The sequence below is a fragment of the Corapipo altera genome, unplaced genomic scaffold (assembly GCF_003945725.1).
Source record: "Corapipo altera isolate COAL_440 unplaced genomic scaffold, ASM394572v1 53, whole genome shotgun sequence".
In the NCBI taxonomy this organism is placed as follows: domain Eukaryota; kingdom Metazoa; phylum Chordata; class Aves; order Passeriformes; family Pipridae; genus Corapipo; species Corapipo altera.
In genome coordinates this window covers 3,160,272-3,186,488 of record NW_020884900.1, presented here as the reverse complement: position 1 = coordinate 3,186,488, position 26,217 = coordinate 3,160,272, and the positions used below count along the sequence as shown (strand labels likewise).

Here is a 26,217-nt window from a genome sequence, read left to right as displayed (position 1 = left end):
ACCAAACCATAAACGAGGTGTTAAAAAGTAGGGAATTATTTAGTTACAGTATTATGATTTCCAAGTCATTACATTTTTAAGGCAAAATCTTATAGTAACAAAACACATTACTAATGTGTACTAAAATAAGGTTATTTACTTAAAAATGATACATTGGACATAATCTGTGTACAGAACAAGCAATTCATGGTAAACTCAATAAGGCACCTTCTAAAGCAGATGCTGTACAAAATACATTAGTGTGTTACATTTTTATAGTATTCTACACTTCTGGCATATAACACACACAAGAGTGTGACCATTTGTCTCGTTCCACTCTTCTTTCATAGTTTATTTACATCTTCTCTAGGTTAACTACAATGTTATTTTTTCTCCTTTGTATACAATATAGTACATTTCATTTTGGGCATGTCATGTCAGAGCACAAAAGTCACTACATGATGTGGGTGGGCTTCTATAATTGCATTCAACGGCAGAACATTACAAAGCAACAATTACATTAGATTTGTCAAAAAATCAGAAGTTGTGTGCACTCCACTTCTGCTGTACAACCAAGGCTAGTACACCATGGCTCCATAAAGCACCATATCGTGCAACACTGCCAGCTGCTTTTACACATCACCCCTACTTGGAATAAAGATTGTGGGCACAGGATAAAGACCTTTGACTCAGGGCACTGTCAGGAGAATGAGGAAGGGCTAAATCATTCTAATATTTCACAGAAAATGAGCACGTAACTTCCCTTTAAAAATATCTGCAATAGCAAAAGAATGTTTTTTAACTTTATATCTCCGCTTTTCATACATTCTAGACCACTAAAATACAGTCTGTGAAGATAAAGTAGACAAAATGTATCCAAATGATTTGTTTTATAAACACATTCAAATGGTCATTCAGATTAAGATCTAAAATTTTATTCTAGACTACTACGGAGGTAACTTAAAATATTGATTTTACATTTTATTCAAGACCTCAAAAAAGACTAAGAAAATAACTGGGGAAAAGTGATGGATATTGGGAAAGCTGTACGTTTCTTGAGGAAAATTTACATTAAGTGAAACTCAGAATAAACTCAAAATGTAAGCCCACATTTTTCTGTAGGAATATCATGTTTCTTGTGGAATTTAGAAGTTAACCAGGGACACAAAAAGTTTCCTTTCAGATGCTGTAACAATAAGAATTATGTAAGTGACTCAAAATATTTTCCATCTAACTGAAATAACATGGAGTAAGTTAAATAAACACAAAAAAATCCCTCCATATGAATGTTTAAGAACTTCCAAGGCACAGTCTTGATAGTCCCCAAGATATTTTCCACCCACTTGATATTTGCATTAAAAAAAAAGAAAGAAATCACCTTTGCCTGTCCTGGAGGACATTTCTTTGGATGACAAATGCTTACAATACTGACCAAGAAAATGGAAGAATCCTATTACCCTCCCTGACCTTAAAGGCTTCTGAACTCAACAGTATTGCATGAAGGAACAATTTACCTTTAGAGTCTGCACTAATTGTGCTTAATTACGTAAAAATTAATGGGCTAGCCTTGAGCATATTTTTTTTTCCCCAAATGATTGTTAAAATATCCATATAGACACACTTAGGCTCCAAACAGTGACTGACTGCACAGAACACAGCTATGTGCTCAAGTGCTTTATGCAACCACATACTTTAGTGTTAACATTTTGTTGGGTATCAGGGAATCAAGGAAGCTCCTGTTCAGGCCCATAAAAACAACATATGAATGATACCTTTGAGTATGAACCTCATAACTGAAGTGCTGAAAAATTATGTTTAAGGCAAAAAGATTTTTTTTCTCTCAAAAAAACCATCTTTGCAGCAGTTGGCTAACTTGACATGTGTAAATCAATTTAGGTCCTAAGATGACTAACCAAAGATCACCGTCCTATTGCCTTGCAAATGCCTAAGCAATGGCAAAGAAAACAAGGGGAAAATTACAAACTGTTGAAAGTCATGCTTCCAGCAGGGGCTTCCTGAAGACTTGGGAAAAATGAACTAAAAACATACACAAAACAAGTTTACAGCTAATAATGATGTGGTAACTCCTAAAAGAAGTAACAATATTTTAAATAGGAACGGGTTATTTTAAACAGACCTCCATGCTTTGAAAGTTTAAGCTAGCAGGGTATCTACATAATCATTTTTTCCTTCTTATTGATAAAAATCCTAGGGAAGGAAAAAAAAAAAGCCTATCCCTTACTTTTTTTGGCTTATACCAAACATTTTCCATCTACCTGTGCAAAAATTATGTGCGAAGACATGATTCACAATTTCAAAATCATCATCTATTTCTTGGCAATGGACGGAGAAACTTTTTTTTTTTAAAAGCCCTTTATCATGAGGATTGTGGCACATTATCATATATCTCTTGCTGTTTTCAAATAAGTTAAAACCATAGTTGACACACCTATGAACTTCTCAGCCAGAATACATATTAATACTTAAAGGCATTACTAAACAAAAGTAATGACTTTATTAAAAAAAAAAAAAAAAGAAATGTCCCTCGAAATAGCTAGTTTTCTATAAAATATGTAGAACTGTTAAATAAAGTCTGTACATCACAATAGAAAATAAAAATACTGCAATCTTTTGCCTGACCATTTACATTATGGGAACTACAGGATTAAAACAAAAAAAAGTAACATGCTAGAAGGCTGTAATTGTTCACAAATCACATTAGTTCTGCATTACATTGTTTTCTATCAGTTGTAATTTCAAGGGAAATTTAAACACATATCAAAACAATCTCCATGTACATATTTTAAGACAACAAATAATCCGGCATAAATCAATCTGAAGTTTTAACATTTTTTCATCAATTTTAGTATTATTCTCAACTTTTTTCTTCAAATCTCGACTATGGCATGTGTTTGTGCGTGTGCATGTATCTAATTGTACACATGTACCTAGAACTAGGTTTTTGTTGGCTTTTTTTTTTACTAAAGCACAAAACACACTGTATAAATAACTTCCCTTTTTAAAGTTACCAAGAACAAGATTTACAGTACAAAGTTATAGGCACTTGAATTACCAAATAGATTCAATGGTTCCAATACTGTGTGTTCATTCTTCAGATGATTCATGCACTTGAAGCTTCAGCTTGAGTTATGGTACTACTTTCTAACTTCAAAGTAGAAGTGCCAAAGGAGTTATAATCCATAATTCTGCCTTACAGTAACCTCATGGAGGGTTCTGGCTTTTAATCAACCTGTGTGGGTCAGTGACAAAAAGGAGGGAACTACAGTTTCCTGTGCAGGCCAAATAGTTGGCACAATAAGACCAAATTTTGCAGTTATGCAACTTACTGTATCTTCATGAATTAATTTCAAAGCCATTTCCTCCCAAATGTCCTTAACTAGAACTTAAAACATCAACTGATTTACCTTGTCTCAAATCTTGACTTTTGTAATTGTGCACTAAGTGGCCCACAGATGTGGCCTCCTGGTTGTTTAACCTCAGGGCAAGCAGCTCAAAATCTTCTGCACCTTGTGGATCTTCAAGAGTTCACGTATTCAGTTCTCCTGGTCCTGACCTTTACTGTATTCTCTAGTCTTCTGAGCACCCAGTGCTTCCTGCCTTCCCTCTTTTGTGTCTGTAAAACAAACTTGTTCACAAGCTTTTCAAAACTTACCTCCTGCCTACTTTTGCCAAATGATGTAAAAGCATGCTCCTAACAGCTGACAAATCCCCTCCTTTGTGGAAAAGAGTTCAGAGCGTGGCAGGCACCTGTCAGTGAGTCCCAATAAAGTAGAAAGGCAAAACACATCATCAATGGTCTTTCTGCTAAGATGTAAAGTATTCTGTGGCAAAAATGCTGGTTGCGTGTGGCATTTTGGAAAAAAATGCCAAATTTCATAGTCATCCAATTAAGGAGCTCACTAGACCATGAGTGAGGCAGCCTACACCTCAAGAGAGATTGTTTCAAGCTCTTTACAGACTTAGGTAGGCATTCCTGAACTGATTAATGGTTCACATTTTTGCAGTTCTTGTTGTGACCAAAACAAAACCAGAAATACAGTTAAAACTGAGATTTCAGAAGATAACTTAATGGCAAAGATTCTGTAGCAAATCTCTGATTGTAGAGCCAAAAAATGCATGGAACCCCGACCATAAAAACTTTGTTCATTTAAATGGTTTCTTATGTATTCCAAATGACAGCAAAATAATCCTGGCACACACATAAAGGCATAAGGAACTGTTAAACCGAGTAGTATCACAAACAGATTCATAACCTACAGGTTCTTTCACAAAAACTTGGTATGGATTGACTAGGTTTTATCAGGTAGAAGGCAAAAAAAAGCTTATATTCTCCATCTCTGTTGAATCCATATAGCTTGTTAGGCTTTCACAGAAAGCACTGTAATCTGAACATTCAATTCAGTACCCAGAGTTTTACTGGAGACTCATTAAGTATGATTGAAGTCTCAATGCAGCTCAAACCAAACCAAAATGTGTATTTCATCAAGGCTGTCCATATACGTAGCATGTAGTGTAGAGAGGCTCTCAGTATCACGGTCTATGAAGTACTGAAAGATTTGATTAGCAGCCTGTAGAAGTGTGCTGAGAAAATACACTGAATCTCAGTTATTTCCTCTTTCCTATTTCTATCTTCCTCACCCACGTTTGAGTGAGCAGATCTAGGAGTCCAGCTTTGCTCTCCAAAGTCATTTTCCTATGTCAAATCTTTACGTCTTGGGATTCCACCATCTTGGCAAGTGTCTTCTTGATCCTCAAGGCAGTGAGCCTTGAGGCAGGATTGTGAGCCCAGCATTCAGACATCAACTTCAATATTGCTCTTAAACACTGTAAAATGATAAACAAAAGAACAGTAGTGTAACAACTGCCTGATCTGAGGTGTATAATTTTGGTTCACTATCAAGGCCAAATTTATAGGACTCTTAAGTCCAAACGTGCAACTTGTACATTTTCTGCAAAACTGTTGGTAGGAAACTATTATAAACAGGTCTACTGAAAAAAAACCCAAACCCAAACATCCACATCCCAATCCCTCTTTTCCCTCCCCCTCACAGCCTTGCATTTACAGGAGCTGGAACAAACTGAAGCGTTGATTTAGTTTCCCAAAGATGCATTACCAGAACTTCCCGTTACAACTCAAGAACAGTGATACAAAAATGGCAGTAATAAGCAGAAAAATCTCCACTTTTATGTCAGGAAAACTGTAGAGAATTTTTTCATTGAAAATGAGGATGTGACAACAGTTCTTTCAGCAGTCAAAAAAAAAATAAAAGGAGAAAACTGGGAATTCCTAGAAGAAATCAAGGACTTGAAAGAAGAATGGATATGGTATATTGAACTTGCTATGTGAAATAGTTATGTGTTGTTTACTGGGTTCAAGCTGTGGCCCTTTAAAAACATATCTAAAATGAAAATATTTTAGTTACATCACAGCCTATCCTGGAATGTAACAGTAAAAAAGGAAAAAAAAAAAAGGAAATCCACAAAGGAATTGCTTCATATTCCATGAAATATCTTCTGCTACAAACCAATATGCTACATACATTAAGATTAATAAATTAAAACTTCATTTAAGTTTTATCTCCAAACTCTGAACATATTCCACCACAGAAGACCTCAAGTAGAGCAGTACTCATACACTGCCCCTCAGATACTGAAAAGATAAATAAAAAATTGAGTCTTTTGAATTGATTTGAGCGTATCTTTCTCCCGCTGGTGCTGTGAGTTTTTCAAAGTATCAGAATGTTTGCATGTAGTCCCTATTTCACGATGTTTTAATATTTGTTAAACTAAAACACCCTTCCACATTAACGAACAAACTGAACCAGCTTTCCCTTTCTGCATACTCACTTCATCACTGTTCCATCGGTTTGACACGACCGGGCGCAGGCGTTTGACACACACCACTTCTCTCATATCCTCATAGGATGGGTCATTTGGCACCATGTCATAATATGGCAACTGATACTCTTCAACAATACCTGGAGATAATTGTGAAAGATCAAGAACCATTAAAATAAATACATATCTACTCTCAGATGTCCTTAGCCAGGAGCAAAAATTAACTCAACTTTGTGCCAAGTCAAACCAACCGCGCTGTTTTACTGGGATAAAAATCTGAAATTTTCACTGTAACAATCAGACATTCCCCATAAAAGCTCCAATATTATGTTTATTAGGTACTTTAATAGATACAACAATTCCTTGCAGTGTCTTTGATTTTGATACCCAATGTAGAATTTGGCTTCTTCTAATCCACTACATGCTACAGAGAAGCACAGAGAAAATGTAAGGTGGAAGAATACAGGTCAAGATCTATAAGGACACAAAAGAAGAGTGAAAGAAAAGCCAGGATGAGTCACCAAAATATGTGTCAGGAGAAAACTGAATGACATCAGAAATGCAAGAAAGAACAATATCTTATCAATTACAGAAAGAATAATATCAATTTCACAGGGGTGAAACATCTGCATCCCACTATTTCTCCCAAATCAGGCACTCTGCTTTTTGAGCGTGGGAAAAAAAGCCCAAGATGCCTAACTGTAACAATCAAAAAGGTTGAGTTCAGTGATTTTCAAGCTGTTCTCTGGACAGACTATTACTACTGCTTTTACAGAACACAAGCCTCACGACAAAACAAGCTTGTTATATTATTTCCTGTCGAAGTGTTGTTAGGGTAAGGCAAAGGCCTGGTAGATTCTGTGACGAATATTTCAGAGTTTACCTCCTGTGACACAGCGCCGAGCCATCTCCCAAATGATCAGCCCAAAACTGTAGATGTCAGCCATGATGTATGGCTGGAAATGGTTTTTATTCAGGCTTTCATCCAGGACTTCTGGAGCCATGTAACGTTTTGTTCCCACTCTCGTATTCAAGGGAACATCAACTTCATTTGTGTCACTGTAGGAAAATATTAGGAAGTTAGTGAACTGTGGGCTATTACAAGACGAGGTATGAAATCTTGTATAATGCAAGCACTACACTGCCAAGCTCCCATTTACAGATTAAGTTCTTTCTTATATTTCCCTCTCAATACATTGTACTTTCCTGAAAAAGATTACCCAGTAAAATCATAGTGACTATGGTAGTTGACAGTTTATTGTTTCTTTTGCCCAACAAAACATAGAAAAAAATTCATTAAAAACCAGTGTAAAGATGAATATATTTGGTGACAACTCAGAAAATTATTTGTAAAGGCTTATGCTTTCTTTTAGGTTCTACTGGAATAAGACTTAAAAATATAAAGTATTCAATAACACTATTATAATATCACTTCTTCAATTAAATTTCAACTCCTTTTACACTGTTCAAATTTTTTATGAAAGAATTTATAATGAAACTACATGAGAGCAATTACTATAAATGGTCGGTTTTGAATAACAGATTAGGTGGTCTCCTCTTCCTTTCCTCTAAAAAACTTTTATTTTCCATAAGAAGAGTATTTTAATTGTTCTCTTAATCTGTTTTCATCATGATGCCTACCAGCATTCAAGAACGTTTTACTCTCAAAACTGAAAAAAAAAAAATATTAAACCATGCAACCAAATTATTCCATCTTCCTTTTAAGCTGAATATTTGGTGCATTAAATAAAAAAAATATGCTAATGTTTGCCTATTACAGAGGATTTGTTCATCTACCTGTTAAACTTGACTGCAAGACCCAAGTCCGCAATGCAGCAGGTTCCATTTTTCTTTATCAAGATGTTTTTACTCTTCAGGTCCCTGTGTGCAATAGCAGGTTTGCCTTGTGTCCCATAGATTTCCGTGTGTAGATGGCACAGACCACATGCAGCAGAATAAGCCAGTTTGAGGAGAGCCCTGTTGTCCAGCGTTGTGCATTTCAGAAAATCATACAATGATCCATTTTCATGATAATCTGTAATCAAGTAAAGCTGTGTCCAGGAGCCAGTGCCTTTAATATCTGCAGCTATGAAACCTGTGGAACACAGAAACAAAATTACTGTTGATTTGTACATAAATTTTTTATGCAGCAGATTCAGTAATAATTCCTAAAGCTATATTGTCTTGTACTGTATTAGAGGATAAGCATCCCCCTTATGAAAACTAATAATGCAGAAGCTCTGATTCTAACTGTATATGAGATTACAACTCCAGTCTTTCAGCAAAGACACGGCAGACACGTTTTCAACCAAGAGCAGCAAGATTCTGCCCTTTTGATTACATTTTTTTAGCACATATTATTCCATAGAAACTGCCACAGACCCCTCAAGCCACTCCCTAAGACCTGCTCCTCCTCCCTCACACAAGCCCTCCAGCAGGCAAACAATGCACTGCTTCCTTACCAAGGATGTTTTCGTGACGCATTAAAACAGTTTGGTAAATCTCTGTTTCTCGGAACCAACTGGCTTCTTCTGTGGTGAAAAACACTTTGACTGCCACTTTTTCACCCCTCCATTTGCCCATCCACACTTCACCATACCGTCCTTTTCCAACTTGCCTCACCATCTGAATTTGTTTGGCAATAGTGCGCTGAACCTAAAGAAGATTAAAAAAAGAAATGAAAAAAAGAAAGAAGAGGGTATAAGATAGGGGAAGGAAACCCAGCAGTTTACCAAAAATACTTGGACAAGTTGCTTCTTAAGCTTGGATTGCTTTGAATTTTGTTCCTATTATAAGATTTGTTCTATGGAATTTTCCACTATTCCAGTGCCTTACCACCCTCATAGTGAAGAACTTCTTCCTAATATCCAATCTAAACCTACTCCCTTTGAGTTAAAAGCCATTTCCTGTTGTCCTATCACAACATGCCCTTGTGAAAAAGTCCCTCTCTGGCTTTCTTGTAGGTCTCTTTAGGTACTGAAAGGCTGCTATAAGGTATCTCTGAAGACTTCTATCAGCCAGTAAAAAACAAATCTATTTTATTTCCTCAGTGGACACTAAGAAAATAAAATCTCTGAGTTCACTCAGATTTGATACTTGTACTAGCCATTTATTGCATTTTTATCTTAGTGTCTGTAGGCTCTAAGTTTTCTTTAAATTTTGCTGATGCCAACAGATTTCATAACATCATCTAATTCTGCACTTCATTTTAGTTCATTATATGAAGACAAGCTTTAAACATGTTCAGTTTGTACTTAATTTTTCATAATGATTGCATATAAAACATTAATATTCTGTATGGATAAACTGCTCTGTTCTAGGCATTGGGTACAAACCAAACTTTGTATGTGATGGAGAAAAATTCAGGGAAGAAAAAAATCTTAGGTTATGATTTACCAACAACGGTAATCCTGATCCACTCCCAGAACTCTGTGACTGGTCAATAAGGTCTTTTAATGACTCCCCAGCTGGAATAAATGCTTCATCTTGTTCCAGGTCACGATTATAACAGTGCCTCTTTGCCATGGACTTACAGTAATGCCTGCAAAAGTAAGAGGAGTTAAGCTGAACTCCAAAACACTCTTCAAAATACGTACCAAACTGATCTAGGAAATGAGCTATTTAAATGTAGCAGTTTTCTAAAAGAAAGAAAAGAGAATCAGATTTTGCCGTATCTTTTTTTTTCCTTGAAATGTACTTACATAGCTTTTTCCTATTAAGAAGTTGTAAAGCATGTACAGGCACGTCAGTTGATTACGACTCAGGTGGAAAACCAGCATTTTAATAGTCAGCTCACAGCCAGTGTTCCTAGTATAACATCCCTTGATTTTGGTTTAAACTTACAGACTGGACCTCGAACCATGGCAGATGAGGCTGATATCAACCTTTCCTCTGAAATTTCTAGACCAATGACCACCTCCAGTACAGGGTTGGAGCTGACAGAGGCACCTGAATGAATTGCCATAGCTCAGCTGGTCAATTATTTAGTTTTGGAACACAGCAGAAAAAGGAAAATCTCAGAAGTGGATGGAATTTAATTATCAAAAGTGACTGAAGTTCATGTACCTTAGAAAACTGCACGTACTTTGTAGCCAGAGGAAAGGATCAAATTCACTTAAAATTCTCTGCTGTGAACATTTTGTTTTACCTAGCAGTGCAAACTGCTACCCACAGAAATGTGACATTAAATTACAGTGGTTTCCAAGCTACATATGAGCAATTGAGTACATTTACAAAATAACTGTTCTGTTTACACTCGATTTGCAAAATTAAAAATGCAAAGAAAGTCTTTTCCTTACTTGTAACAAAAGCAGCTAAATAAGATGACCATGACAATTATGCAGACTGCCATAGAAATCAACACTGCCATCCAACGGATGCTGCCATCAAAAAGTCCATCTATTTGACAAAAAAGAGAAAGAGAAAAAAAAGGTAAAGTTTCTAAAGTCTATAAATTAAATACACATTGTAAACAGTTTATTTAGGTATATTTTCATATACTGTGTATCGAAGTCAGTACTGACACCAGAAAAGCAGGGAATGTCATTTGGATGAAAACAAACAAACAAAGAAAGCATTTAACTTGAGATTTTGAAGTTGTTGACTCCTGTTAGTTTAGAAATAGAAAGATTTAGAACAGTAAGATTCTGAGAAGGTATAAAGCAACAGATAAACCAGTACAACTTGCCTAGCAATGAATGAGTAAGTGCATGAAAACAAACTATTTTCACTAGGAACAACAGAAAGAAGAGAATGAATTTACAGCAGAGAACAGTAAACAATGCCAGAATACATTCATAATGGTAAAAGAACAGAAGAAATTAGAAAAAACATTTTAAAAAAAAAGAATAGATTCTGGAACCAAAATAAAACCAGATCAAGAGATCACATGCAGATCAACATAGGAGCACACTGAGAAAGAGACTAAAAATACCATGAGTGATGGTATTGATGAAGAAAAAGATTAACTTGAAAGTGGCAAAAAAGGAAAAGTGAAAATAGAGGATGAAGTGTAATACAGAGCTTCACAGAAAAACTACTTAGTCCAGAAAAAGCAGATCTGTGGAATACTATAATTACATTTTCTCATGTTTAGCTGTTGATTAGGAAGAACAGAATCTACACAGAGAGCATTTATTAGTAGCAGTGTTAACACACAGGAGTTGCTTACCTGTGCTGTCAAGAGGTGGTAAGGTTGGTTGTAAATCCTGATTGCAGAAATCAGTACGGCAGCACTCGATCGTCCGACGCAACTGTGCTTTGGGCGAGTCCTGTTCAAGGAGAATCGAATAAATGTTCATATTCTGAAGATAAAACATGGCCAGGTGGTGCTATGGCTACAACACAGCATGGACAGAAGCCAAAGCTATTTGATTCAAAAAACACTTCAACCACACCGTTTAATATACGAGGATCACTTCACAGTGGCAGACAGGCATCATATAATCTCTAGGAGTGCATACATTAGATTTTTATTTTTTTTTTTTTTACATTTCACAGGACTTTTTCTACTTTGTGAACAAAAATACATGGTTTCTACTTAAGCTGCTATTTCATTAATTTTAAATTTTTTAAGGTTAGTCAAAACCAGTTAATAATATGTTAAATAAATACTGCTCTGAAGACACACCCCAATCGCTTTAGATGCTTTTCTCTTGTACTCATCATAGCAGCATTGTTTGCTTTAAAAACATCTTCAGACCACCATATAAAAGATGTAGGGGCATGAAAATTAAACTGAAATTAAGGCACTAATATTCAAATAAGAACAGTTTCAGGAGGTCATCATGACACCTCAGGTCTGATTTGCTGTAACACTGAACACTCATAGCAATAAACGAAGTCAAAAGTGCTTCCAAAAAGCAGTGCTATGACAACTGTGTTATATAGAAACTCAAGGCATAAGGATTTTAAAATTTAAAATTATCCAGAACAGTGATAGCACTGAGGTGGGCAGGAGGAGTGGCTGGATGAGCTCTGCTTCCACCTCAGTACTCTCGGATGAATCCCATCAGGCCCCATTGACAGCAGGTCACCACTTCCTCCAGGATTGCAGGGGCTCTATTCTGCTCCCCATCCCTGCCTACCAGCTCAAGGGGCTGGCTGCCCTGAGGATAACCAGTCTTACTGTTGATGGTTGAGGCAAAGAAGGCATTAAATACCTCAGCCTTTTCCTCATCCTTGGTTACAATTTTCCCTTCTGCATCCAACAAAGGATGGAGATTTTCCTTGGTCCTATTTTTGTTGTTGATGTATTTATAAAAACACTTTTTACTATCTTTCAAAGAGCTTCTCCTAAAGAGAACTCCAACAAGCTAAGATTCTATTCCAATCTTTGCTTGAGCACCATCAAGTGTCCTTCCTGCCACTACTCCTTCATGACTGTTTGGTCCTATTCTTCTCAGTGGTAAATGGCAACATGCAAAATTCTACAACTGCAGTTGTAACTACAGAAATTTAAACTGCTTATGCAGTTTCCCTACATAAGCTCCATGGAGATCTTAAATTTTAATGGTATCTCATTTTTTTACCTTGCACTGGAAGTCTGAACCTTCATACTTCATGCAGCCAGAAGCAAGCGTGGGTTCTCCATGTTCATCTTCCTCAATGATAGCAAAGCAATGCCCATTAGTTCTGGAATAAACATATCACTTGTGCTTTACCACCATGTTTGTAATTTAATATGCAGCATTAGTTGACCATGAACCCATTAAGAATATTAGAAAGAAAACATCTAGAAAAATTCTTCTTTAACACAGTGGCTACCATCCAGTTTGAGAACAAAAGACCCCCACAGGAATCTCAAACAGCACATAGAGGGAGGCCTTCTCACCAATACTCTGTTTTCTGCTTCCTCACCCCTCTTCAAGACTGCTCATATCCAACCACAGACACCCAGTTCAGGAACAACTGAGGGGATGGAAAAGCAGACTAAAAAAAGCTTACTAACACAATTGTATAGGTTAAAAAGAAATTCACTCATGTCTGTTTTGAAAGTACAATGATAAACTCTCAAAGAGAAGTCCCAGTATGTGTGTGGTGGCTGTTTCAAGATCTACAGCTTAGCCAGCCTTTTTCACATAAGCTCTCTCAAATATTCAGCCTTTAGGGCAAAACAAGCAAACAAACCACCAAATCCACTTTCTAAAACTGACAGTAACAAATTAATTACATTTAAAAAAAAAAAAAAGACCCTTAAATTCCTCACTATCTCATTATACAACTGCTTTGACTTCTATACTACCTGAAAATGTCAACAATATTTGTAAGGAATCCCAAACCAAATTGCAATGCTAGGTCTGTGATTTCAATGCCTGTAAAAGTAAGATTTGAGTAAATCAAACTTCATTCATTCCCTTACTAAGGAAAACAAATCTAGAAATAATTTTGTTTTTACTACAATCTATTTAAATGAATGTAAAGAGATGCAAATTTGGGAAGCAAAATGCCATAAAATACCCTGCATATGGACACTGCATTGAAGTGTCATTAACTAACAGCTTTATTATCAGCACAATGACCTATACAGTCACCAGTTCAGACAAAAATTAGTAAGGCCTATAGTGACTGCACACACTAGAGGGCAATAAAAACCAATAAATAAATACCAAAGGATTTGAAAACAAAATACTACAACATTTTCTTGGTGCAAAACTATGTCTGTAAGATATTACCTGTGTTTACATTTAAAAAGACAGTAGTGTTTATTCTACCTCCTTGGGTTCCATAAAAACTGCCTTATCTGCCAAGTGACAGCTGTAGAGAGGCTGAATACTATGTGTTAAAGTGAAGACTCCAATTACTGCAGCAAGTAACATGTTTTCTACTATGTATATTAATTCCTACTGCAGAAAACAGAAGGGCCTTAAGCATGAACTGCAAATGAAGAGAAACCAAAGGTATTTTATGATAGGAAAAACACCTTAAGCAAGCATATAATCAAGTGCATGAGTCTGTTAGGACCCTTATGCCTGTCAAAGATAACACTTCCCTCCTGTCCCTACATGTTCACAGGCTTTTCTTTTTTTCCCCCTGCCTTTCCTTCACAGGTGATAACTAATGAACACATAACAAGAATTCTCAGTACATGCCTATGTTGTCTAGGTGAAAAAATAAGCAAACCAGTAGTGGTATCAGAAGGCTTAGGTTTGGGACACTTAATACTCACCCAATTATAAAATACTACTTACTCAGTCCTTGAAAGCAGTTGCTGGGGATGAAGTTGCCGGTTGCAAACGGTTCTAAGTTATGGTGAAAACTGTATTGTTTACATACAGATGACCATGGGTTTTAACACTTGGCTCTTCACAGAACCAGTGAGTGTCAAATCAGTTATGGTCAAATCACCTGAGAGAACCTTGGTCAGCTCTCCAGAGGGAAGCTTGCTCTCTCCAAAGCCAAAATGAGCCTTTTCAAAGAGCCTTTCTAAGCCTCAATGCAATACTCACATGCATGTGTTATTAATAGCATCATCCGGACAATGTCCCGAGCAGTAGCACTTCAGAAAAGGTAAGGTGTCCTCTGGAGCAAGTGTGACTCCATTTGCTTGTTTCTTTTGGTCAGAATTTGTCTTCATTCCTGTGCCATGAAGCATGTCTAGATTTTGACCTGCACATTAAAAAAAAATGAAGTATTTTTGCATCTCTCTGGTTCAAGACTTTTACAGGCAAAACACGACAACAGGATAATTATATTAATAAATAATTGAACTATGCAAGACACAAGAACTTCCTCTCCCAAGATTATGGCAGAAATTTGAGTTAATAATTTTATTCTAGAAATACCTACCTCAAATATTTTTTTACCTTAACAGCAGATTTTCCAACTCTAATAAATCTGAACAGAAAGATACTTTCCCTTTTTAAGGTGGGGCAGAAAAGTAGTGATGTAACTGGTTAGAATTTTCTGAAGAAAGCCTTTCTCATTCATGTATTTAGAAAACCAAAATGCTGACTGCTTGATAACCACAACAAGAATAATTTCATGCATGACTGAACGTACTTAATACGCAATTTTCTAATTTTCTGAACTGAAGTAATTTTTTATGGATTCAGAGTCTCACAGAAGAGCAGTAATAACTCCAAAATCTCTTGGGTTTTTTTGATCTCTGTATGCATTAGTACTTCAAAACACAGCTAAAGTAAATCTTGTTTGCAAATTAAATTTTGGTAAATGACAGGAACATCCATACAGGCGAGCTTTCACAGAATAGAAATAGGGCTACATTATGTTCCAAGTAGCCCTCAGTTTCTCAACAGTAGGAGAGTTAAGCATCATTTGTCCCTGTTCACATTATTAATATGCTTTTGTGAATGTAGGCATTCAGAAGAAAACATCCACCTCTTTTCTTCTTAGTGAAGAACATCCGGAAAAAAAAATTTAGGAACATAATCTGCCCCCTTCGGAATATGCTTTGTATCACCATATGAGATGAGAACATCTTCACCCATCTCCTCCAGCTTTATCATACCTGATTTTACCAACAGAAAATTGCTTTCTGTCCACCACTTGACAGGATTGTTGGCTCCAAGTCCTCAAAGTATGAACCAAATACAGACAGAAGAGCTGTGAACAAACTATCACCTGCTCAGATACAGTTTACAGCAAATGTCTGTGTGAGGCTCAGTGTGCAAAGTAAGAAAACACCAGTTAGGACCAACAGAAGCTTTTACAAATTCAGTTATTACCCTCAATACTTCTCAAAAATAATTTAGTCACAATAAAAATCTCAATTTATCTAAGGAAAAAAAAACCACCAAAAACTGACCAGAAAACACAGCCTCTTGCAACAGATTCTTGTGACTTCCTGTCAAACCAACCAAACCCTGGCTTTAGAGTGATGAGAACATCAGTCTCCTGTTGTACCTTGCTTGAAAGATGTGCAGAAAAACTTGATTAAAACCCTGTGCATTATCATTCAGACAAATGTGAGATTAAATATTCGTGAAATTTGATCTTATTGTTCTGAAAATAGCACATTTGCAGATTTCCTTATCTGGTTAATGCAGCTCACCTAGTGCACAGTCCTGGTTCAGCCAGGTAATGAAACTGTGCTTTTTTTTGGATACAGCTAAGAGAATACTCTAAGAAAGTACAACACCATCTATCTAAACTCTCAAATCATTTAGCCATGTGTTATTTGAAATGTGGTTTTCAAACAGTACTTCACTAATGCTGTAGTTCAACAGTCCTGATATGTACAGAACTGTTAACAGGAAACAAGGTCCGGTGCCATAATAACTGAGTTTACCTGTGCAGTAGGTATTTCTGATTTAACCAAAGAAATTCTGCATAACTGAAATAGCTCCTCTACCCGTCCCCTCTCTCTTTCTACACATTTCTTCCCAGCATAAACTGAAAGCTCGTTTTAATCCATGCTACAGATGTTACACAACATCTCATATTCACATTTAAGAGATCCTTACCTGCTCAGAGAACAGGTAATTCTACTTAATATTTAAAGGAAAAGCCACTGCATATGTGCAAATATTGTCTTTTTTTCTTCTTCATTTTCTTGATTGACTAAGGTATCTTTCCCAGTTAATGTTATAAAGCCCCCTTACCTTCAGGGACATTCCACATGTTAGAAGTCTGAATGTTTTACAATCTATGTCTCATCAGTCACTCATCCACCTTCCTACCCTGATCACTGACTGCAATTTTTTAAAATTTGCTAGAAAAGAAATCAAGGAAGCTTTAAAGCATGGTTTCTTCTGGCTCAGAACAAACAGAACAACATTTTTATGCAGGTCTAGCATCTTTTAAAGCAGTATTACTCTTTGTAAACTAACACTGAAGCATGACTACAGGTATATCAACCTTTTATACTAAAGCTGAGATGAACTACATTTTCCCTTTTCATTTATTAGGATGAATTGCATTACAAGATCTATGAACAGCACATACCAAATAAAATCCAAAATAGATAAGTGTATTTTCAAAGAACCAGCATCTTTGTCTTTTGCAGAGTTTCTATAGGCAAAGATTTTTATTCAAAGCAAGAACAGACTATAATTTTATTGTCAGACTACTGTTTTCATAGTGTGAAAAAATACTCCATAGTAGCCTGCTTTCATCTTACAGGTAATACCTGAACTGCACAAGGGATGGAGAGGGGGGGACATCACTTGACTCATGCATCCTTACTTTCCAAGACTGTAAAGAAAATTCTTATTAGACAGGAGTTTGAGCATCCAGAGAAAGAAGTAAAAAGGAAAATACTGAGTATGCTTGGGATCACTTCAGAAAGCAGTTTTTAATTACCTCCACCTATATATTATCCCTTACTGTACCCTTTACTGCAGTACTAAAATTCATCCTCGGCACTTCCAGACAGATTAGTGTCCATCCTAAAGTTGCTAGGCATGGGGAAGGGAGTCAAATGTGGGAAGACTTGGCTTCCATGCACTTGAGGTATTAAGAGGGCAGTCGAAGGTCCTGGAGTCACAGGATGCTTCATCGCTGTTTTCCTGGTTAATAGATACTGGGTAAATGAACAAGAGTGAACTAAGCATAAGCCTAAACAACATTTGGCTTCAAGAACCACCTGAATCTCTTGCACCTTCTTGCTCTCATCATCTCCACACCCTCAGAGCTCCTCCAGCTCTCAAACATACACACTGCTTTATCTTCCTCCTGGGAGCAGGACAGTGGAAGGGAGGATCACATTTTAGAGATCTTGTGACACTACATTACTTGATGATATAATTAATGTCTTCTTTTCAATGACACATGCAGCTGTCACTGCGCAGTACAGCTAAGAAATACACATACACAAATCTCAAAAGTGTAAGAGCTGTGCATTAACAGCTTCAAAAGAAAAAAAGTTTGCCTTAAAATACAGTACTTAGAGACCTCAGACCCAGCAAAGCTTCTTTCTCCACTATCTCCTACCCTCCTCTTGTAAACTGTACAGGGCTGGTGGGGCAAAATAATATACATTAGCAACAAATGAACTATCACACACTGGAGGACTTGTTCAAGATCCTGGACCACTTGCAGCCTGTTTGTCCAGCCTTGTGAGAATGATACACTACAGTGTATCATAGAATTCTGACCATACAAACTGCTCTGTAATGTGTATTTTACCACGTTTCAAAAACTTACAACACTCAACAAAATATCAGAGGGACAGTGAGTTGGAACATTCTCCTCACATAGATACAGTGTAAGACAATGATGAGGAAAAAGCTGATGGGACTTTAAGTTCCCATTTCATCATTTGTTCTGCCCCACCATACATACTGCATACCTTGCAGACTTCTAGAAGTGTGAACAACTGCTAAAGACAGGATGACATTTAAATGGCTTTCTGTTAAACTTTATTTTAAAAATATAAATACAATTTTTAAAAAAGTTAATAAGTTGTTAAAATAGGACAATGCCTGCCGATGTATCATATCCAGCCCCTGATCAAAAATATAAATTATTCAAAGCACTACCTCTTCCAATCACAGAAAATAAGTTAGACTATAAAATGTGTTTCAAAGGAGCACAGGATATTAAAAATTCCACTAGTTAAGAAATCTAAGTCTACTTGAAAGCATGGCTTCAAACACAAATATTAATGTGGATAAGTCTCTAAAACATTCTGTGCGTGACACTGAGGTGTTACTAACCACTAAAAGCTGAGCTAACCTGGTTGCAAGTCAATGCCAAGATACATGTATAATTTCATTAAGTCTTCTGATCTAAGAAAAGATTTGTGTAACCCAAAAAAACCCCCCAGCTCTATTAATAAATTCGGAGACAGCAGTAAATGAAGACAAATACAAAAGCTAAATTATGCCTACAGTTTGTTACTTAACTGTATCCCCTCTTCCTCCACACATACAGCTGCACCGTGGCCAATAGCAGCCAAGTTGTTCGATAGCTTTCTGAATTTGTGATAAGAGATGTTGCCCACAAAAACATTTCTATTCCAGAGTACACGATCCTTAAAAGGGATTTATCCCAGCGGAACTACAGGACGAGTGGCATTTCTTTGTAGTTATTCCGATCTATGCTTGCAAACTCCAAGAAATCCAACATTTAAATAAGAATGCCAGAAGACCACTTTCACCTGACCTCCTGCTGGTGCTATTGCTGCTTGCTGGGGCCAGCTCAGGGCTCACCCACACTGGGCCCTTCTCAAAGACGGAACTTGGACCAACACTCTTTATGTCAGATACGCCTTCCTTATGAAAAAGGACATATCTTAAAAATTTTATCTGGTAGTTTTAAGTTACACTGCAAAATTATCCACTCCATATTTACCTATCACAAGTTTCCATAATGATTTAACTTGTTCTGCTGTGTGAGTTAAACCTTGGTACAACTGACACGGATTAAGTACAATACTAGTACATGCCCTTAAAAGACAAAATAATAAAAAAAAAAAAAATCAGAAAAACTGTATGAGTGCAAAGAAAGTATCTTAAATGCTTCTATGAGCTCTGTGTCTTGCATTTTAACCATAATTCTCCCTATAGTACTTTTTTATATATCAAGGCTGTGATCTCCAAAGACCAGGCGTGTTAGAGGTAGCTCCTCCAGCAGAACTGGTTCCCAAAAATCACAGCACGTTCCCAGACTACTTGTTTAAAATCTCTCTCCTTCCCTCCAGCTCTCCCAGGAGCTACACCAGTGCTCAACACAGACAGGCAGCCCCTGCCTCCTTACCTTCCCAACCAGCAATCCCCAGCCTCTGTTCCCACTTCTCCTCCCCAAAAAAGCCACTTCTGAAGACAACTGCTCTGTTCTTATGCATTAAGTATAAAAGCCAGAAACATGAAAATGTTGTGTATTTTACTTTAAAAAAAAAGTACACTGCATTCTAATTTAAATTAAATGGACTTTTAAAGAATAAAGACACTTAAACGTGAAATTATAATAAAGCAATAGATCAACTTTTAATAATCCCTTAGAAGAACTTTAATTAGACAAATATTGAAGAATACATGTTCACTATCCATATTTTAAAGACAGATGCAGTCATTAATTGGGGAAATCACCAGTAAACAGAACTATACTGTCTTCAAGTAATGAATCAGCTACTGACAAACTCTAACTTCCATTCTACAGATTTTAGAATATTTTATTTCAGATTAGTTTATATATTTGAATTCAGTACCTATTTCACCTGAAATTAAGAAAATGCATAAAGGTTTTAAAACGTATTAATTTTATCTATCTCAAATATCTGAATAAAAGTAATTAGAGCAGTGAAATCAAACCTCAACAGATTTTTTTTCCACTTCCCTGAAGAACAGTGGCAACTTCAAGGCCATTTTAATATTTAATATTGACACTAATTATTTTTAAATTTAACTTTTAATAAACCTTCATACATATCGAACACTATTAATGCATTTTTAGTCAACTAATTTATAAGGATTATAACACTGGTCTTCTGCAGCGTCTCTGAAGAATACATGAAGGTATGATGAACCACAAATAAAGTAAACTGCCAGCAACACAGCACAAAATCTACAAGAACAAGCATGTGTTAAGCACTTTGCTGTTCTGTTACATATATTGATCAGGTATACTCATCAGTGCATACCTGATCAGCAAGTGTTTCTTCGTAACAATGAAGAAAGCACTTTACTCAGAAGTAAAACTGGTTCTCTGAACAAAAAACTTGCACTAGGGGGAGGACAAAAGCCTGTTTGCTGCAGTCCTCAACTGCAACTGAAGCCGTAATCTCTTGCCTTAGATCAGCAAAAATAGGTGGGTGAAGATGCAGAGCAAGTCACAGATTTAAAGATATTGCAAAGGCCCTCCACAGCAAGGAAAGAAACACAAAAATGTTTTAATTGAAAAGGTTGTTATTAAGTACAGCCATCTGCAAACCAGGCTTATTGCTGACCATTTCTCAACATAAGTGAAGAAGTCCCGTAAGCTACAAAGAAGATAAAATCCAAAGGGTAACCACTGCTCCCCCTGCTCTGTAGTAATGACCTGAGAAATTGCAGCTGTTCACCAATAATGTCATGGAATTGCCTCTGTTTTCTGCTGTTATTGTAAGAATATTTTGACATTAATCAACACATGCAGCCACTTGCTTTTTCAAGTTACCTGCTAAGGAATCTGCACGTTTACAGACACACTTGCTATTATCATTCTCTCAGGTCTTGGTAAGCCCTGAAATTCCTACCATTCTGAAGAAGCTTCCAAAAAAAGCAAGGAAGCAAAGCATTAAGTTGTGTGCCAGATACTCAAAGCACAGACACTGGGTGTTTCTACTTTCTCTGCTTTTCCTTCCTCTTCCTGTAAATCACACAAATTCTCTTCAATTCCTCATAATGAATCTTCTCCACCTCTGCCAGCTACTTTATGATGCATTTTTGCAACATCCCACATATATTTTTCTTGTTGAAACTATTTTTCCACTTCTTCAAGACTTTTCACTTTAGACTGTCTCTTTCCTAAAAAAAATTTCAAATACTTCGTGACTATCAACTTAATTCTTTCCTCCATGAATCGAGGGACAAGCAGAGAGACCTGACTGTTTTTTACTCACCATCCTTGGAAACCAAACATATTTTGTGTCTGAAAAAAAGCCCTTAGGCAACTTGCAAAGAAACAACAATGTTTCAGTAAGCTCAACTTTTCCATGGCTTTCAGAATTCCCTCAGTATTGATCTGAAAGTCAGGAATATTTCTGAGATAAGGCAATTTCTTCTTCAGAAGTTGGAAAAAAAAATTTCAGTCTTTAAGCTTAATTTAGCTATAATACTTATTACAAGTTATTTACCAAACCATTATTAATCAATATGGTCATGGAAAGAGTTAATGTAATTTAATTTTAAGTAACTAGAAGACCTGCATATTTGTAATATTATTTCTATTTGTATCTAAAGAGGAAAACGGTTGCTAAGGCCTATGAGTAAAATGCTAAATATTGACTAATGCAAAGGGGTAACCATGACTTCAGCAAAAAGAACAAAGCATATCTTTCCCAGTCTCTTCAAGGGAACAAGGGAAGAAGCTGGTATCTGCTGCAAGAAGCAGCAAAACCGCTTGAATACAAGTAGAACAAGCTCCACTGCAAAACAGTGTGAGACTTTCAGAGTGGAAGAGACATCTAGAAGTCACCTGGTACCACCACCTGGTCAAAGCAGGACCAACTTCTACGTCAGACCAGGCGTTCCAGTAAAATTCCAACTGTATCTAAGGATGAATGTTGCACAACCTCCCCAGGCAGCCTGTTCTAATACTTAACCACACTCACAGTAAAAGTTTCTTTCCTAATTTCTCACCAAAATTTCTTTTAGAGTGTGCCCATAACCAACCTAAGCACCTTAGAGATATCTGCAAATATTTGCAAATCGGTACTACAAACTTCAACTACACCAAAAACCAGGTTACTTCTTGAAAATTAAAAACTGCATGCCCACAACAGGATGAGGGACCAGTCTGGAGAATTTTCCTCTTTCAACTTAACTAATGTGATGAAGACAGTAGAATCTTGGATTTATGTTTGTTTTGTTGCTTTCACCCTTGAAATCTTTGCTGCAACGGCAAAGTATCAAACCAAGGTCGACGTTCTTTCCCACTCCTGGAACACAGGTGTGCACGTGTACACACACAGACTGAATGAAGCCAAACACCAGTGCTTAGAGCACGTCTAGAAGCTTGGTGACACTACTCTTAGCCTCTGCAGGTTAAAGAGATGAAAATGCACAAGGAACTTGGCAATTATGCAAAAACACCTGTCCGGTTTCGGAAGAAAAGCGTTTACAAGTCCGCAGGCTGTACCAAACAATACAGAACCCTCAGTGTGCTCACAGCTGCCTCCTGGAGCAAACCCCACAGGAAACTCAAAAGGAAGAACAGCAGTTTCAAATACCTTTAGCTAAAGTGTAATACTGCACAGATGCAGAGAGGACTTTTGCTCCATAAAAGCTTAGCTGTGAATGTGTGTTTGGGGTAGGACTTGTAAAAGCTTAGATATGTGCTCTGAGACACTATTCATTTAAATACCAGCACATGGGAAGAGGTTGATGCAAGTCTGCTCTTCAAATCAGTTGTCAAGCTATGGATCAAGTATAGTCTTGAAAGAGACAGCTCTGCTACATCCTTTAATCTAATATTGCAGATACACACCAGAAACAGAACAGAAAGATTGTCATTTGGGTACTTACCAGGCTTCCTCCTCTCCCCATTTTAATGGGTTCATTGAATTGTGATTCTTGAAAGTAAATAGCTCATATAATATCTCAAAATAAAATCAAGCACTAAGCAGTAATTGATCTAAGCATGGAAAGAGAATATGAAACCTTTTATAATCAAGTATTTAAATGGCAGTACCAAATTAGTCTTCTCTGTTTCTCTGAAAACATATGGAAAGCTCTGTGCACAAACACGTGAAAGGTGCACAGCTGGGAGAACAAGTCATCTTACACAGAGACCCGTGAGGGATGTACGTGCCTGCTGGACAGGCAGAGCACTACTGCTCAAGTGCCAGCCACAGCAATGCAGTACCACCAACAGCTCAGATACCATTCTGCCCTTCTGCCACTTCTCTAAACTACAAGCAATTACAGAATCAGATCTGCCAGACAGAGCTGCTAATAAGGAGTAAGGAAATAACCATAAATCCCACAACTAGTTATAATTTTTATACTTAAGCTTCAATTCCTGATAGGGCACGAGATGGTAACATTGGTCTGTTCCCAATATTATTTTTTAATTCAATGCAATTTGACAAAGGAGTTAAGGTTCTAATAACTGGATTTTCAAAGTTTTTAATAACAGGTGGCTGGAAAGACAACAGATGTACAAATGAGTGTCTTCACTAACTGAAAAGCAGGCTATTTGTCAATATCTCACAGACTCAGTTTGGCCCATCAAGTAGGCACAACAAGCTAATTTAGATTGGTTACACTATCTCTTGGTTGCTGGGAGCACCAGAAGGCATGGGGAACTGCAATCTCTTCAGTGAGTCAAGTTCAAAGGGATCGCGCATGCACACGTATAGGGAACTGAAATTCAGGAAGTCAAACCTTCAATTCTGCTGGTCATATAACTTGCTCCACGGTGTATTTTTGGTATTGTCTCTATTTAAGCATTTGCTAAAATAGACTTAATCTGTACTACAATACCTGACCACTAGAATGTCCTTCCTTTCAGGGAAGTGTCCATACGGTATGTCAGGCAGACCAGTCACCCGCTTGCAAAAGAAACTCCAAACGAAAAAAATCCCACTTCAAGCACCGGAAAACACACAACTCTGTTACGAATCAAAAATATGAACTTATTTCACCTAGTACATATTTACCTTGAACATGGAGAATGATTAGCAGATAGGCTCCAAGCAATTGCTCATGAACTCTCAATCGAGTCATTGTTCACTTTTAATCCTTCCTGTGCAAGGCAACTGGCCCTTCTGCTTGACAAATGTTAAGCTTAGTCTGTTCGGTGAAGCCTAATACAAGATTTGGTGCTTGACTGCAAAGATGCTTTCCTAACTTTTCCACCTTTGTTTCCTGAAAGATACAATAAAACAAAGTGTTAAGAAACTCTCTGTATTTCGGAAGAAAGAAAAAATACTCATGTTTTTTCATCCCATTGATTGTAACCATGTGGCTGGAAAAAAAACAAACATGTGTTTATCAAGATTTATTAAGAAAACATTAGCCATGTTTACTATCCAACAGAATAGCAGGGTTCCTCTGAAATATGCACTTCTGGTAAAAACCCATAGGGATGTTTTTAAATTCCTATAGAAAAAATATTAGATATGTTAATGCGGTAGTCACAGTTGTATAATTTTAGACTTGCATACATAGGTAGTATTCAACAGATTAACACAGACTGAATAGAAAACTATTTTCTTTACAGACATGAAAACTGATTTTCATTATTTTTCTTAGAATTGAAACTCAATGGTTACTATCCACAATACTACAAGGGAAAAAAGCACTACCATGTTAGGCTACCAGTTGAAAAATGCTTGTAGAGAAACTTTATTGCAAAAACATCCAGCCTCTCTGACGGAAGAAAACTAAATTTGTATTAAATTTAACAATTAGTTTAGTTACTTAATATACTTACATTGCCTTTGTCTCCTAGAACAGTACCACATCTTTAACAAGAACAAAAAAAAGACAATATTAACTCCAATTTAGAATCACGACATCCTTCTCAATATCCCCAAGTTGTGTGCAAATTAATCCCTCCTGAAAAATTACGCTACTATAGGCATGTGCCATTTGCCCCACAAATAAAATATAACTCTCCTCATGCAGTAGGTTAACACACAGCTACAACAGCCAAGTTGAGTAAGAAGTTAGTTTTTCAGACTGCAGGAGCTGTGGTCACATTCTGCTTAAAGAACTTTTCAGAGGCGATTCACAAGGGAAGTGTAATTGGGCCTCAAAGGACTAAAAAGCAGCTCAAACACCTAAACAGTTAATGGCAACCAAAGCAATGCTGCACAGCGATGAACAGAGGGCTGATTTTGCCTTTCCTCGGCCTCTTGTTTCGGCGGGGTTGACCCCCCTGACCCCTGTCAGCCTGGCGCTGCTCATGAATGCCAAAACTGGCGTTCGCCCGGGGATGGGTCGCAATTACTGTTGGTGGCCGCTTCCAGCATCAATAACTCAATCTGTCTGTCGGCGAGACCCAAGAACTTTTCATTTTAATTAGTCTTCGGAGGCATTTAACATGGAGGCAAATTAGCGGCCGAGCCGGGAGGTGTCCGTCACTTCCAATTTCGGCGGGTGCGGCGGCCGCCCCGACCCCTGGCCTACTTTTCACACATCTCTGACTTCTCCCCAGCGCAGCGACAAAGCGCCTCCACGCCAGAGGCAGCCAGGGACGAGCTCCCAGTTGGGGTTGTGCTCCCTGAGCTCCACGGCAGCCCTGGCCTCTGCCAGGATTGCTGCCAGGTTATGGTGACACAGGCTCAGAAACACGCGCTTTGTAGGCATCTGGAGCACCAGTGACTTCAAAGTGACCTTCCTGGCCTGGCAGAGGTAAGAGCAATGTGACAGCAGAAATATTCACTCCTTAGTCCTCCCTATACACAAGAAACGGGACCAATTCTGACAGCTGACAAGGAACGCCCTTCTAGCTATAAAATGTCAGACCAGCAACGTAAGTCTGTAAGTAATATCGCTTTATTCTGTGTTTCAATGGCAATGAACTTCCAATCCTCGATAAAACGTGGAAGATGAAAACTGCCAACAGTTTGTACGTAGTAATACAATGAAGACTTTATTTACAGTATTCCATCAAGCCAAAAAACGCCCCCCCCCCCCCCAGTAATAGCTTGTTTAAAGTATATTTAAAAATAATTTCTTGTCCATGGAAGTTCCAGGAAGGAATACACATTCACACTCTTGTACGTTTCAAGAATAGGGGTGTTTTAAACTTTCAGAAAATTGAGGATCT

General features: G+C 37.3%; 1 protein-coding gene across 1 annotated transcript in view; it reads right to left on the bottom strand.

The window, feature by feature from the left end:
* Positions 1 to 118: 118 nt before the first annotated feature.
* The window catches only part of BMPR1A (bone morphogenetic protein receptor type 1A), a 44,926-nt gene continuing 18,827 nt past the window's right edge, over positions 119 to 26,217 (bottom strand). Inside the window, exons 3-13 of the mRNA XM_027649401.1 lie at positions 24,101 to 24,308; positions 14,286 to 14,445; positions 12,369 to 12,471; positions 11,009 to 11,108; positions 10,137 to 10,236; positions 9,235 to 9,379; positions 8,301 to 8,493; positions 7,636 to 7,933; positions 6,722 to 6,897; positions 5,848 to 5,978; positions 119 to 4,824 (exon numbers count right to left, since the gene is read on the bottom strand). Of these exons, the coding sequence (XP_027505202.1) occupies positions 4,699 to 4,824; positions 5,848 to 5,978; positions 6,722 to 6,897; positions 7,636 to 7,933; positions 8,301 to 8,493; positions 9,235 to 9,379; positions 10,137 to 10,236; positions 11,009 to 11,108; positions 12,369 to 12,471; positions 14,286 to 14,445; positions 24,101 to 24,167 (1,599 nt within the window). The 5' untranslated portion in view covers positions 24,168 to 24,308 and the 3' untranslated portion in view covers positions 119 to 4,698. The remainder of the gene's footprint in view (positions 4,825 to 5,847; positions 5,979 to 6,721; positions 6,898 to 7,635; positions 7,934 to 8,300; positions 8,494 to 9,234; positions 9,380 to 10,136; positions 10,237 to 11,008; positions 11,109 to 12,368; positions 12,472 to 14,285; positions 14,446 to 24,100; positions 24,309 to 26,217) is intronic.